The 15191-nt window shown below is 46.4% G+C and overlaps 1 protein-coding gene across 2 annotated transcripts in view; it reads left to right on the forward strand.

The window, feature by feature from the left end:
• ITPR3 (inositol 1,4,5-trisphosphate receptor type 3) overlaps nt 1-15191 on the forward strand; it is a 154699-nt gene that overhangs the window by 99923 nt on the left and 39585 nt on the right. For both annotated transcript variants that reach the window (XM_084853000.1, XM_084853001.1), the window contains exons 18-30: nt 373-555; nt 820-1071; nt 1354-1498; nt 2969-3116; nt 3806-4002; nt 4183-4312; nt 5422-5479; nt 5766-5931; nt 8434-8598; nt 10978-11046; nt 11280-11405; nt 12426-12548; nt 14095-14295. In XM_084853000.1, coding sequence (XP_084709126.1) covers nt 373-555; nt 820-1071; nt 1354-1498; nt 2969-3116; nt 3806-4002; nt 4183-4312; nt 5422-5479; nt 5766-5931; nt 8434-8598; nt 10978-11046; nt 11280-11405; nt 12426-12548; nt 14095-14295 — 1963 coding nt within the window. The remainder of the gene's footprint in view (nt 1-372; nt 556-819; nt 1072-1353; nt 1499-2968; nt 3117-3805; nt 4003-4182; nt 4313-5421; nt 5480-5765; nt 5932-8433; nt 8599-10977; nt 11047-11279; nt 11406-12425; nt 12549-14094; nt 14296-15191) is intronic.

A 15191-nucleotide genomic window follows, 5' to 3' on the forward strand; every position in this document is an offset into this window, starting at 1 on the left:
CTCAGTATTGTGGACGAAAGCTCCATAAAAATTGGTTTCTTTCCAATGCGGTTATTTCTCCAACATGAACTATACTCAGATGTTGATTTCAGATAAAGCATTATACTGTGTTACCTCTGCAGAGGTCAGTGTATTCTGAAGATGAAATTATTAGATGATTTGGTAGGAATCATTGGAAGCCCATTTTGTAATTTAAAAAGCAGGTTAGAACTATAGATTAATTATTTAATTAACAGAAATTAATTAAATAGATAGACTGATGCGGGGGCGATACTAGCTTTGACCTGGCCAAGGGTTAAATAACACTGAGCAAGTTCCATTTTGGAAAGTGGGGAGAAGCACTTTTGTTCAATGACCCACTTTGCTTTTCAGGCTGAGGCCTGTGAAGGAGATGTCCCAGACCCATGAGTACTTGAGTATTGAATTTTCGGAGGAGGAGGTCTGGTTGACCTGGAGTGATAGAAACAACGATCATCATGAGAAGAGCATCCGGCAACTAGCCCAGGAAGCCCGAGCAGGGAATGCCCATGATGAGAATGTTCTGAGTTACTACAGGTAACAAGCAGTTCTCATTTTGGTTCCCGTGGGTCAGTGGCCTGGGTTGTGCCTGATCCTTGACCTGTCTTTCTCCCATTTAGCAGCCCTTGTCTGTTACTGAACAGCCAAGGCACTGCCTTGGTAAAGTCCTTGTAGCCAGACCCAGTCTTTATTAATTTTGAATGTCTTCCTCCTCTCTTCCTTCTGCTCTTGCTCATGCCTGCTTTACTGTTCTCTTTTCACTCTTTGCCTCTTCCCCATCTCTGCTTTTGCCCTTCACAGATACCAGCTGAAGTTGTTCGCCCGCATGTGCATGGACCGGCAATACTTGGCCATTAAAGAAATCTCCAAGCAACTGGGGGTGGAGCTAATCTTCCTCTGCATGGCAGATGAAATGTTGCCCTTTGACCTCCGGGCATCCTTCTGCCATCTCATGCTGCATGTACATGTAGACAGAGATCCACAGGAGAAGGTGATGCCTGTGAAATTTGCACGTCTTTGGACTGAGATTCCTACAGCTATCACCATCAAAGAGTAAGTCATATGAAAGATATGAAAAAGGGAACAGGGTGTATAAGGGGCAATCGTAGCATCTAATGTAGTGGTTCTTCTATCCTGCCCCTTTCACTGGTCACAGTGTGTGAGCAGCTCACATCTAATAACCTTGTGGGAAGTGTTCATCCTTCCGTCCAAATCTGATGTCATAAGTGCAGCCACCAGCGTGAATAATTCAGTGTATTCAGAAAAACTAGAGGCAGTCTGTGCTGAAGATTAGGGATCCCTTTAATTAATTCAGTCATTCCCTTTCCTACACAGCTATGATGCCAATGTAAATAGCTCAAGGGATGACAAAAAGAACAAGTTTGCCAGCACCATGGAGTTCGTGGAGGACTATCTCAACAACGTGGTCAGCGAGGCAGTGCCCTTTGCTAATGAGGAGAAGAACAAGCTCACTTTTGAGGTAAAAAAACCTGCCTTTGCTGTATTGTGAGAATTTTCATCCACATCTAAGACAGGATGACTGCACTCAGATGTTGACTCTTGGAAAGGGCAGAGATCATATCTGTTATTCTTCCACAGGCTCTGTCTGCCCTGGGAGGAAACCCAGATTATATTTTGTGAACTTCTGGTGTGCCTTTGTTTCCCATCATTTGCTCCTCTCCACATAAGCTGGCATGCTGAAATAACTGGGTTCTTTCCCATATTCTAGACAGGTGTCTTTTGATCTCTTGCCCTCTTGTGAGTCTGTATTATTACTACATATCTATTCATGCAACACTAAAAGAATACAACTGTAGAAAAAACAAACAAGAGACTCCCTCCTTCCCTCAGCTTTTGTGAAATGGTCACTGGAGGTTTTATGTGTACAATTCGCTCTGCTACAATTGGCAGGAATAATGTTCCATCTGTGGGAATTCACACAGATTTTTTTTTTTTTTAGTGACAAAATGAAATATGGAAATCTGTGCCTCTTTGAACAGTTTTCAGTGTAGTACCATAATTGAAACACCACTTTTCGGATTTTTTTTCACTATAGAGGCAGCGAACTCCAGTTGCCACACAACAGCAATAAAAAGCATGAGCAGACTACAGTCAGCTATGGCTTTTACTAACTCAGATGGGCAAAGTCCTGGGAGAGGGCAAGGCAGAGGGGGAGGCAGTGCAAATCAGTGGCAGGGAATGGCCAAGTCCTCTAGAAAGCAGGCCTAACCCAGAAGTTTCTTTTATAGAGTGTAAGGCAATATCACATGAACTGTTTTGGCCTATTGCTGTTCCAGAGGCTTCTTTGCTGGTCTGATTGGTTATTTGTTTGTTTGTTTGTTTGTTTATTTTCTTGTATTTTTAATCCACTTGATAGCAAATGTTCTCTGGGTGGATTATCCTGTTGTTCCCTCATTTGGCCAGATCTAGGTGGTGGCTGAATTCCAGACTAATATCCCTAATGGGAGTAGCTATATTCTCCCCCAACTCAATGAGAAAAAATGCCATGGCATGATGTAGCATTATTCCCAGGGCCATCCTGTCCCAGAAAGGCAGCCAGAACTTGCTGTTAAAAAGAAAAAGAAAAGAAAGGTGAAAACGGAAAAAAAAACAACCTGGCCGCCTCATATTATGAGGCAGGGATGGGCAACGTGTGGTCCTCCAGATGTTTTTGGCCTCTGACTCCCACTGGCCTTCACCACTGGCTGTGTCTGACAGGGTTGATGGGAACTGTAGGCCAAAACATCTGAAGGGCCACTAGTTGTCTACCCCTGTTTTAGGCAAGAAACACAATATTGACATTTCTCTAGCCCCCCGAAAATAAATTGAATTTGCCTCTCCCCCTGAAATGCATGAAAATCGTTGAGACGAATACTTGTCTCAGCACAGCGTTTGACCCAAAGGGTGGTTTCATCACCACCTACTTCATAAAGCTGGTCTCTTTTTCTAGGTCGTCAGTCTTGCCCACAACCTCATCTACTTTGGTTTCTATAGCTTCAGTGAGCTGCTGCGCCTGACACGGACGCTTCTTGGTATCATAGACTGCGTCCAGAACCCTCAACTGATGATGCAGACCATGTACAATGATGATATGACTGGTATGTCCAGCGAGCCTTCCTGAGGGTGAATCTTATTGAGCCAAATGCTAATGCCATCCCTTGAATTAATAATAAGAGAAGGCTATAGTGTTAATCGAATATCTGTTTTTGAAAGATTGAGATAGATTTCTTATACATGTGGTCAGACTACACTGCATGGCCACAGTACTCCTTCTAACTTTAAAGGCAACTAAACTATAGCACAGGCATAATTAGGTGAATGTTGACTGAGCAGGGAATGTAAAAGTAAAACCTGAGAAAAGTTCAGAACATCAGAACTCACCTTATACGTTGTTTAATTCGGTTTGTGCATTACAGTTACAGACTTCATAGTTATGAGCAGGGTTTGACAAGCACCATATAACCAGTTACATAGGATATGCATACACTGGACAACAATGCAGAGGTGATAAAAGATACCAACAGGATAACTAAGGAAATGAATTTGAAATTTCCACAGAAATAAAGTTCTCTGTATTCTTCAAGGACGTGGACCAGACATTTTACAATTTGTGACTCAAAAATTTGAAATTTCTAGATTTAAAATCAAGCTAATTTGGTTTGAGTTTGCAGAGGCCTTTTATCCTAATCCTGATTGTGGTTTTACAAGCTCAGCACATAGCCACTGCAAGATCTCAGTGAAAGTAGGACCGGCTTTAACTTTTGGCTAAATGTGGTTGCTCTTCCAGGGAAGAATGTTCGGAAGTCTATCCATGGTGTTGGTCAGATGATGTCTACTATGGTGCTGAGTAGGAAGCAGTCCATCTTTGGCTCCTCAAGTATGAATACTGTGGTAGTTCCTGAGCCAGCAGACAGGGGAAGGAGCATTGAAAATGAAAACATTGTGGTGATGGAAACAAAGCTGAAAATCCTGGAGATTTTGCAGGTTAGAGCAAATCTGTGGTTCTGTAGGATGAGCTTGTGACCATGTGACATATTAGCTGATCCTGATGAGCCTTTTATTGATAAGGACTTGGGACGTAAGAAGGGGAGGGATGATGAAAGACGGGAACGTATGGGAATGGGATAGACTGACTGTCTTTCCATATTTTCTGCTCTTCTCCAGTTCATCTTGAATGTACGGCTGGATTACAGGATCTCTTATTTGCTCTCTGTCTTCAAGAAAGAGTTTGTGGAGGTGTACCCAATGCAAGACAGTGGGGCCGATGGAACAGCTCCAGCCTATGACTCCACAAGTAATCTCCTGCTTCTCCCTTCATTTTCTTGCTGTTTAAACTGAGCTGTGGAATTTCTTTTGGCTTCCTGCTGCCTTAATAGTCAATAAATTCTCCAAAAGCAGATAGGTTATTGATCACTGGATGAACCTCTATGGTCTACTATAGGATTGGGGAATGCTTCTGGGGTGGGGAAGCTGAAAGACCCCCTACCTGGACCTTGGTGGTCTGGATAATATCATGGGCCCGTGGCCATGTCCTGACATCCCTGGCAACATCCAGTCCCTGGCTGAAGAGATGGCTGGAGCTCCAGCTGGCATTTCAGTTCAAGACTGGCTTTGTCCACATTGCACCCTCCCCAGTAGGGGAGGGTGCAGTGTGAGTGAAGCTGCCTCAAACCAAGCTGCAGCTGGAGTGCTTCAGCTGCTGCCCAGGCTGAGGAGGCTTTTCCGGTACGGTGCCCTCCCCAGTGCAGGAAGGGGCAGTGCAGGTTAGTCCCTGGCTTCATGTGGTGCATGTCATCCCCATGGGGACAGCACATGACCTGACTTAGCCCCTGCTGGGAGGAACAAATCCTCCAAGCGCCAGCTGAGTTTCCCGCTGCTCACATCCCCTGCTGTTATCGCCAGTCTCAGATTGGAGAGAACGGGGTATTCATCCCTGGCTTGGAGGCCAACCCCTGGCCCGGAGGCCAACCCCTGGCCCCAAAGGAATCTAAGGGGGCTCCTCAGGCAGGAGGTTCCCCATGCCTGGTCTACTATGTCATCATAGTGTCAGTAGGAAGTATATATGTGCAGAAATTTCCTAATACAATAAAGAGAGAGAAAGAGAGAATATAAATACATAGAGCAGTCTCTTATGTTAGTCCTACTTAGAGTAGACCCATTGAAATGAATGGGACTTAGGTTAGTCATGACTAGCCCATTCCTTTCAATGGGTGTACTCTAAGTGGGCTAACACTGGAGACTGCCCATAGTGACTGGGGCATGAATGGGTGGCTAGGACTTTAATACATTCAGCACTTCGTGTTGTTATTTTCTGTTCTTTTTTATGTTCCCCTCATCATCTCTCAATTGTCTCCTGATGGTGCTGAGGATTTCCCACTTCTTATGTATTTCCTTTCCATCCAGCTGCAGCAATGAACTTGGATCGGATTGGGGAGCAGGCTGAAGCCATGTTTGGGGTCGGGTGAGTTCTTGTCTCCTTGGGTTTGGGTGAGTTCTTGTCACTTGTGTCTCTTCCGTTAGAGCTCCAGATCGCCTTTTCCATAGAGCACGTATATGCTTGGAGCCAAAAGTGTACACGTAGGACTTAATTGGGACTGGTCTAGGAATTAGGCTAAAAAAATAATGAGATGAAAAGACGTCAGGATTGTTACTGGCAAGGTATGAAAAGCAGGGGGAATTCATTCCCTAGTGCTGGAGGCTCCAGAGCTGGGGTTGGTTCTAATTCCTGTTTCTCAACTTGGCTGCAGGAAAACAAGCAGCATGTTAGAAGTGGATGATGAAGGAGGGCGGATGTTTCTCCGTGTGCTGATCCATTTGACAATGCATGACTATCCCCCACTTGTCTCAGGCTCCCTTCAGCTCCTCTTCAAACATTTCAGCCAGAGGCAGGAGGTTCTACACACCTTTAAGCAGGTAACGTTCTGTGCAGCTTGTGCAAAACTGTAAGTCCTCTCCATCCACCGCCTTGAGATGCCTTCCTAAAAGTCTTCCTCAGTGGAACTGGGCAGACAGCTGGCATGCTGTGCTTATATTTGCCTCAGTGTTAGCCATAATCCCTCTCTTTGGAACTCGCTGAAAAAAAAATTGCCTCTGTACTGTGTGCATTGCATGGTGTTTGGTCCACTGAGACCCCATCAGTATGCCAAGGGGCTGCCATGGGCTTCTTATATCAAAGGTTAAAATATAAATTCTGTGGGTCGTGGCCACACTACACAGTACCTACTTCAAATCTGAGTCATGGTGTCATTTCTTTATCACCCGGGTCTAGCTTAGCTGATGTGATAACAGCAGCTGTTTTTGCGAGAGACTGCGCTGGTGCCAGGTTGGGACGCAGCAGTCAAAGAGAAAAAGAGCTGGCTATAGTGTTTTGTTGCTGAGGCATTTTGTGGCCTCCACATATTTGTTGTTGTTCAGTCGTTCAGTCGTGTCCGACTCTTCGTGACCCCATGGACCATAGCACGCCAGGCCTTCCTGTCCTCCGCTCTCTCCCGGAGTGTGCTCAAGTTCATATTCATTGCATTGGTGATACTATCTAGCCATCTCATCCTCTGCCGTCCCCTTCTCCTTTTGCCTTCAATCCTTCCCAGCATCAGGGTCTTTTCCAGGGAGTTTTCTCTTCGCATTAGGTGGCCAAAATATTTGAGCTTCAGCTTCAGTATCTGTCCTTCCAAAATAATAATAATTTATAAAGCTCCTCAAAAACTAGGTGCTATTTAATGATTGTGTTAAGAAGAACAAATCTTGTACAAAGTATTGCCTTCTAGGAAAAAAAGCCACTGGCAATATGCAACTGCTACACCATAGTGACTGGGTTCACATGACACGACAGCCCATTGTGGGCTGTCATGTGAAACAAACCCGCTTAACAAGGTGATCCCCAGGATTTTAAGTGTTGAACTGACACTTGTGGGTGCTCTGCTTCCATTCCACACTTTCCCAAGTCTCCAGCAAGTCCTTTTAAGAAAGATCTAGCCCCCCCCCCACTTTCCACAGCATCCATTACTGCTCCTAAGTGGGTGATATTGTTCCCTTTTCCCGACCTGTCACTGTCAATGGCTGTCAAACTAGCCAATATGCAGTCTCACCTTGTCAGTTTCCTTGCATGTTTCATACTGCACTTATTTTGCTTTGACAGCTGAAACAAACAAGGGCATTGACAAGGCAAGGCTATATATATTTGACTGCCACAAGTGCAGGCTTTCACAACTGCGAAAGACCAACAATTATTATTAATTTTTTTTACAAAAGCATTTGTGTAAATTCCTGGGGCCAAACTAATAATAAATAAAATAATAAAAATTATTATTAATAATAATAATAATAAAATAATTAAAACATTAAAAACTATATTATGGCTCCATTTGCAGAAATGTTGGGGCCGAAAAAAAGCAAAAAAGCTGGGGAAAAAAACAGGGTTGTGATCAGAGTAGGGAGGGGGACAGGATGGGCAGATAAGATGGGTTCTGCTGCGCAGGACCCTGGGACACCGGGTGGAAGATTGAGGGGGAAGGAAGGGGAGAACAACCTGTGGTAAGCCCGTTCATCTATTGGGCACACCATGGACTGTTTCGAAAATAACTCACACTGCGTAGTTTATTTGCCAGGTGGGTTGTCATGTCATGCGAACTCACCCAGTATTTTCTGTTTATCACACACAGTCATCCCAGCTCAGCAATGGACTTTTCATGCACAGTACAGCTCTATTAGAGATGGCATTTGAGACATTTATCCTTCTCAAATTATTCAAGGGTAGCTCAGATTGTTATCACAAAAGCCACAATGTCCCCAATCCAGAGATGCTTGCGTTCCACACAGTAAACCCCTTCAGAAATTAGCTTCCATGCATTCAAGTAACACATGGAAGGGGGAGCATAGTGGCATACGCTGGCCTTTCCCCCAACATCACCATCCCCACTGGCTCCATTCCCACATTCATGCATTATGCACACCCAGCTGAGCTTGCATAGGTTCCCCCTTCAGGCTTTTTGCCCCACCCACAAAGGTGGGGATGGATCTGATGGGGTTGGTGATGGGGCTAATGCTTGAGGGGTGGCTAATTTCTGAAGTGAGTTAGTGCTGAGCACAAGCATCTCTGGATTGGGGACGCTGTGGCTTTTATGATAGCAATCTGAGGTACTGTTGAATAATTTGAGAAAGATAAATGTCTCATATGCCATTTTGAATAGAGCCTTCACCTTGGATTTTTTTTTACATAACCAACCAGCTCTATAAGCAGAATGGGCTGAAGTTCTTCATGGAATTTATACTTTTATACTTAGTGTTAAGCTTTTGTATTTTAAACTGTGTTTTATGCTGTATTTTGTGGTTTTAATTTTTGTGTACTGCCCAGAGAGCTTTGACTGTTGGGTGGTATAGAAATGTAACAAACAAACAAATAATGGTATTTTAATCCAGGTCCAGCTACTTATCTCTGCTCAGGATGTTGAGAACTACAAAGTGATCAAGTCGGAGCTGGACAAACTGCGCATGATGGTGGAGAAGTCGGAGCTCTGGGTGGAAAAGAAAGGCAGCTCCAAAGGGGAAGATGGACAAGAAGGGGAGAAGAAGGAGAAGAAAGAGGTAACGCCCAAGCAGCCACAGGGCAGGTAGCATAAAATGCCTCTGGGTTGCTGGTTCACAGCCTGGGTGATCTTTGTGAATTGAGGACCATTCCATGCATTAAGTGGCAGAATAGCTGGGCTTGTCACTGAATGTATGCTCAACAGGAAGCCAGTTTGGTATCTCTGATGAGTGTCTGCAACAAAAAGAGGATGACAAAAGGAGAGTTGAGAAGGCAGGGATGGGGAACCTCTGGCCCACGGGCCACTTTGGCCTGCCAGGCTGACCCGTCTAGGCTGAGGCCCCTCCCCTCCCATTCAGGCCAAGTGGGGAGAGGAAGCCCTGTCATTATCTCCATTGTAATTCCCAATTGGGAGGGCAACTAGTGCATTAAGGAGAATTCCCCTTAAGGGGAATCAGTGATTGGAGAGAATAGCAGGGATTCCCATAGCACACTGCTCACTGTCCCAATTGGGAGGGGAAGTGGCATGCTAAGGGTTTTGCCTGCCCCACATCCTCCCCAATGGGGGAAGGTGGTGCTGGGTGGAGGAGTGCTCCTTCATTTGGTGCCTCAGTTGGGGTGGCTTTGGCTGCCTGGTATCCTGCCCAATGGGGAAAGGCACGGGGCAGGCAAAGCTTGGTCCCTGACTGAAGCACCACCGGGAGATGCTCCAGTTGGCACTTCAGCCAGGGACCAAACGATGTCGGGGGTATGTGGCCATGCCCTGGTGTCATCAGGCCCACGGAGGGCCAGGTTGGGGTAGTCCAGCCCACCAGCCAATTATAGTTCCCTCACACTGCTGTGAGGAATAAGAAGAACCACAGTGGGTGGCAGTGGTGGGTGGGGTTGGTAAATGCAATCATACAGCCTTGAAAAGTCATACAGCAGGACACAATATTCCAGTAACAGAGTACAAATGTGGCAAAAAAAGAACTCTGAAAGCCCTGCTGAGAATTACCAATGTTCCTGTATGTCCAAAAAACAATGGAATCTCCTTCAGAAATGGAGTGTTATTTTAGTATGGTCAGTAATAACAGACCATCATTTCTGAAGCAGATTCCATTGGTTTTTTTGGACATATAGGAACCTTGGTGTTTCTCAACAGGGCCTTTGGAATTGGCTCTCTTTTTCTTTTCTTTTTTTAATGTATATTTCATTCCTTGTTGAGTGTGCCTGTATGATAACATATTTTCAACATTCATACTTTACTTTTTTTAGGTGTCAACTCAAATTTTGTAGGGGTGTGTCCCCAAAAAAAGTAGTGTGCAAATTGGCCCTGGGGTTGGAAGTGAAAGGTGCATGGTAATAATGCAACTAGTTGCTCTGGGGAATGACCTATAGGGGTCCTATAGGTTGTGTGCTCTGTAGGCCGTGAACTGGCTTTAACCCTGTAGCGATTCTAGTCAAGTGACAGCTTGGCACAGCATCCAGTTTCAGAAGACTTCTAGAGATCTGTGAAATCCTCTGGAGGACCAAGAGGCAGGGCTTGCTTTGTTGAGCTACTCAGTTTGATCAGGTTAGACTTAGTTTATTTATTACACCATAGCATGGAAATACTAGTTCCCCTCTACTCAGCACTAGTTAGGCCTCATCTGGAGTACTGTGTCCAGTTCTGGGCACCACACTTTAAGAAGGATGCAGACAAGCTGGAGAGGGTTCAGAGGAGGGAAATGAAGATGATCAGGGGACTGGAAACAAGGCCCTATGAGGAGAGACTGAAAGAACTGGGCATGTTTAGCCTTGAGAAGAGAAGACTGAGGGGAGCTATGATAGCGCTGTTCAAGTACTTGAAAGGTTGTCCCAGAGAGGAAGGCCAGGATCTCTTCTTCATCATCCCTGAATGCAGGACACGGAATAATAGGCTGAAGTTACAGGAAGCCAGATTCCGGCTGAACATCAGGAGAAACGTCCTGACTTTAGAGCAATATGACAATGGAACCAATTCCCTAGGGAGGTGGTGGGCTCTCCCACACTGGAGGCATTCAAGATGAGGCTGGACAGCCATCTGTCAGGGATGCTCCGACTTGGATTCCTGCATTGAGCAGGGGGTAGGACTCAGTGGTCTTATAGGCCCCTTCCAAACCTACTATTCTATGATTCTATGTTCCTGAAACAGCCTTCCACATCCTGGTGCTCTTCAGCCATTTTGGACTACAACTCCCAGCATTCCTGCTCATTGGCTATGCTGGCTGGGACTGATGGGAGTTGAAGTCCAAAACATCTGGCGAAGACCTGGTTGGGGAAGGCCACATAGTTTGTGTACATTTATAAACTAGCCTGGTTTTTGACTGCTATAAAATTAGAGTAGGGTTAGTGCGAAATGAACCAGGATGGATTTCCTTTTCTTCAGCTGATGTCCAGCCACCTGAGTAGTCTAACTCTTCCTCCCCACCTGCCAGCATACCACAGACGAGGAGCCTGGGACCCCTGGAGAAAAAAGCAGTGAAAACTACCAGCTGGTAAAAGGGGTAAGCTTGGAGGAAGGGTGGGATAACAAAATTAATTGATCAATAAATAGCACAGCCTAAGCTGGGGTATCTCAGGCATGAGATACCTTGGCATCCCTCAACTCTGCAGTGGCAAGGTCATATAAGGGCATCTCACTCTGCTTCTCTAGAGCTGGGGTAAGATGGCTCAATGCTCTCTCACTCTCATTAATTCATCTCCTGTTTGATTGGGCTTTTTCTTTATTTTCCTCCAGATTCTGGAGCGGCTAAATAAAATGTGTGGTGTTGGTGAGCAGATGCGAAAGAAGCAGCAGCGCTTGCTGAAGAACATGGATGCCCACAAAGTGATGCTGGACCTACTGCAGATCCCCTATGAGAAGGTGGGAAGAAGGAGATGGAAGATCAGTAGCCCAGTTAGGATGGCAGAATGTGTTGGGACCCTTGAGTTCTCATAGGAGTAATAAATTCATAACTCTGTGGGGTTGTCTAGTCTAGTCTCCTCCCACCCCCCCCCCAAAACATATATCATATATCGAAAGCCTTCCTGATGGATATCTGCTTCCCTTTCCCAGAAAACTTCCAAAGAAAGAGATTCCACAGCCTTCCTAGGCAGCTGATTCTATTGCTGATTCCATTCCACTTAATGTCATTGAAGTCTAATCAGTCTCCCTCTGCCTTTCAGTCAAAAGATAGTACACTTAGGGCACAATCCTATTGGGATAGGTGGCCGCCTCTGAACTCAGAGGTGACTGCCTATCCAATGCAGGGCAGGAGAAGTCCAGAGAGGATCGTCTGCTCTGTGCTTCAGCCGCCCTGCATTTGCGACTAGACTGCCGATTTTGGCTGTCTAGCCGCAGGAAATCAGAGCGGGGGAAGCAGCTGCCGGATGACACATTGTATGTGTCGTACTGGCACTTCCACCTTCCCCGCCCTGGAATGCCTCCAGGAACACCCCATTTTTGCTGCTCTGCACTCCTCTTCCAAGCGGGGGGCCGTTCTGAGCTGTCTGCGAGGCAGTGCGGGCGGGGGGAAGGTCGGTTCTCAGGGAACCGACCTCAGAGCACAGGCTCCGAGGTTGGTTCCTGGAAACCGGTGTATCCTATGGCTGTCTAGCCGCTGACTAGCGGCCACAGGATTGCGCCCTTACTTACTGGCAGGCTTTCACTTGCCAGTTGAAGCATGCTCTTGAAAAGTCAAGTAAAACGTCTTGTTCTATTTGGTCATATGAGATCATATAAGATCTGGTATACAGAAACAATAGTGGTGCAGAAAGTGGTACTTTGCAACTGTATATGCAAAGGGGAGATATTTCCCTTTTCACCTCTATGATAGGTGATATGGACCAGGGCAGGATCTTTTGTCCCAGGAACTTATTCTTTTTTTCTTATGAAAATATGCAGGGTGACACCAAGATGTTGGAGATTCTGAAATTAACCCACCAGTTCCTGCAGAAGTTCTGTGCTGGCAACCAAGAAAACCAGACCCTCCTGCATAAGCATCTCACCTTGTTCCTCACCCCTGGGGTAAGAACATAGGGGCAAGTGAAAGAAGGTGGGAAACACAAGAAAAGTTGTACATTCTAATAGATCACTTGTTGCTGCTTAGATTTAACCGGTATAGTGTTTATAATACAAAGAACAGTTCCGTTGCCCCCTTTGAAGCGTAAGGCCAAACTGGGCTGGCCATGATGAGCCATGTTGCTCAGGCAGTAGATCAGAGGGGTGGTGGATCATGCCCCACGTCTGACACCCACACGTCTGTCTGTTGTCGTTGCCATTGCATCACCACATCTGCACCCCACCAACAGCAGGTGCGGGTATTGCTGCCGCCGCTGTTGCCACAGCCTGCCAATCTGCAGGAACGTGACTGGCGGTGCATCTAATGCCAGGCTCTCTGGGCTCCAGAGGGCTGGATTCCTTGCTCTGAGGAAGGAAAAGGTGAGGCGGCCAAGAGTGGCCCTGTGCTGCTCCCACTCTTCTGTGATGGTAGCAAATACTGGGGCTGCTCACATGACATGACAGCCTGCTGTGGGTTATTTAACCCATGGTGAGGCTGTGGTGCGTGTGGGGGGTGTGCAGCTGCCGTTTTGAATATGCAGCCCCTGCTTGGGGCTTGTCGTGTCATCTGAACCTCATGAGCATGGGTTAACCCTTGCATAAAGAAAGGGCTGGATGCGCCTGATCTCGTCTGATCGCGGAAGCTAAGCAGGGTCAGCCCTGGATGGGAGACCGCCTGGGAATCAGGCTTCCTGCAATGAGCAGGGGGTTGGACTCGATGGTCTTGTAGGCCCCTTCCAACCCTATGACCGGTGCAAACCCAGTCACTGTTTAAAGTTTAAACCAGGCACTCTCCATAGCCACAAGTGAGTGGTGAGATGGCCCTGGAAACCCTGGGGTTGCTGCCACTGCTTACCCAGTGGCCAAAACATTTTTAAAGGGTAAGTGGGAGGCCAGGAGAGGAGGAGGTGACAGGCAGCAAGGGGGTCCACCAGTCCACCTCAGGCATTGCATTGCCTTGCGCCAGCCCTGGGGACACATCACTGAGGGCCGTGGGGCAGAGACTCTCAGCCTAACTCTCCTCATAGGATTGTCGTGAGGGTACAGAGGGATAGCCCTGTGTATGCCTTTGTGAAATCCTTGAATGAAGAATAGGATTGCACTTCTTTTACTTGTTATGTTTATATCTCCCCTTTTTGTCCAAGAAGCTCAAGGTGGTGTACATGGTTCTCCACCTCCCATTTTATCCTCATATTAACCCTATGAAGTAGTTTAGGCTGAGGTAATGACTGGCCCAAGTCACCCAGATGGCTTAGTGGGAATTTAAACCTGGTTCTCCCCAGTCCTAGTCAAACACTGGATACACTTAGAAGACTCAAGAGTGTTCTAACAGTTCACTGGGGAAAGCAACGATCAAGGCTCCTTATCTTAAGGAGAGTCTTAGTGTTACAACTGTCTGTCTGTCTGTCTGTCTGTCTCTGTCTGTCTGTCTGTCTGTCTCTGTCTGTCTATCAGTCACACCAGCTGTGCCTCCTGATATCTTACCCCTAGTCTTACCTCTTCTTCTTGCCAGCTGCTGGAAGCAGAGACAATGCAGCACATCTTCTTGAACAACTATCAGCTGTGCTCAGAGATCAGTGAGACAGTGCTGCAGCATTTCATCCACTGCCTGGCCACACATGGGCGCCATGTGCAGTACCTTGACTTTCTGCACACTATCATCAAGGCTGAGGGCAAGTACATCAAGAAGTGCCAGGACATGATCATGACTGAGGTGAGGTTCCACGTCTCTGTCAAGTGGAGGGTGGGTAAACTCTGGGAAAGAGGGTGGAGAGAAGGAACAGATCAATTTACAGGGTAATAAGGGAGATGAAGAGAAGCCCTTACACAGCAATAGGGGAGCAGAGGTTGCAGACCAGCAGGGGAAAGCAGGCAGACTCAAATGTAGGCTTACACCAGGCCCTGATAAACCAGAGCATGAAGGTGAGCTGAGCATTTTGGCTGTACTTCTTCCATAACCTCAGGGAATGGGGCAAACTGGACAACTCTGAAGGAGAAAGCTGGGTGTCTCTGGCCAGATTAATGGAGGGAAGCTGCATGGCCTGTGGCATATGTAGCTACAAACTCATAAAAATAGATATCTGGTTTGTGTTGTTGGGAGGCAGAAGAGGAAGATGACTTTGGATTGGCTGTGTCTTGGAAGCTTCTCAGCCCTATGTCAGAAGGTTCATAGAATCATAGAATAGTAGGGTTGGAAGGGGCCTACAAGGCCATCGAGTCCAACCCCCTGCTCAATGCAGGAATCCAAGTCAGAGCATCCCTGACAGATGGCTGTCCAGCCTTGTCTTGAACGCCTCCAGTGTGGGAGAGCCCACCACCTCCCTAGGGAATTGTTAAGGGTGATGTTACCAAAACTGCCCCCATGTCTTTGATTACACATGTACATAACACACATCCATGCGTGTGTACTCTAATGATATGGAAAAATTGGGATCTTTAGCAGAAGCATGGCACATACCCAGTAAATTGCATGCTGTGCTAGATACAGTGGAAAATAAGTTCAAGAATACTGACAAAGCTTAAGTGTAAAGAATACATGTTTTTATTTTACCAGAAGTATTCACAGAGAGAAAAGTTTGGGTTAGTACACCACCCTTCGCCTTGGATCAG

Source organism: Heloderma suspectum, chromosome 4 (genome assembly GCF_057233095.1).
Source record: "Heloderma suspectum isolate Gila_16-S chromosome 4, 16-S_ref, whole genome shotgun sequence".
In the NCBI taxonomy this organism is placed as follows: domain Eukaryota; kingdom Metazoa; phylum Chordata; class Lepidosauria; order Squamata; family Helodermatidae; genus Heloderma; species Heloderma suspectum.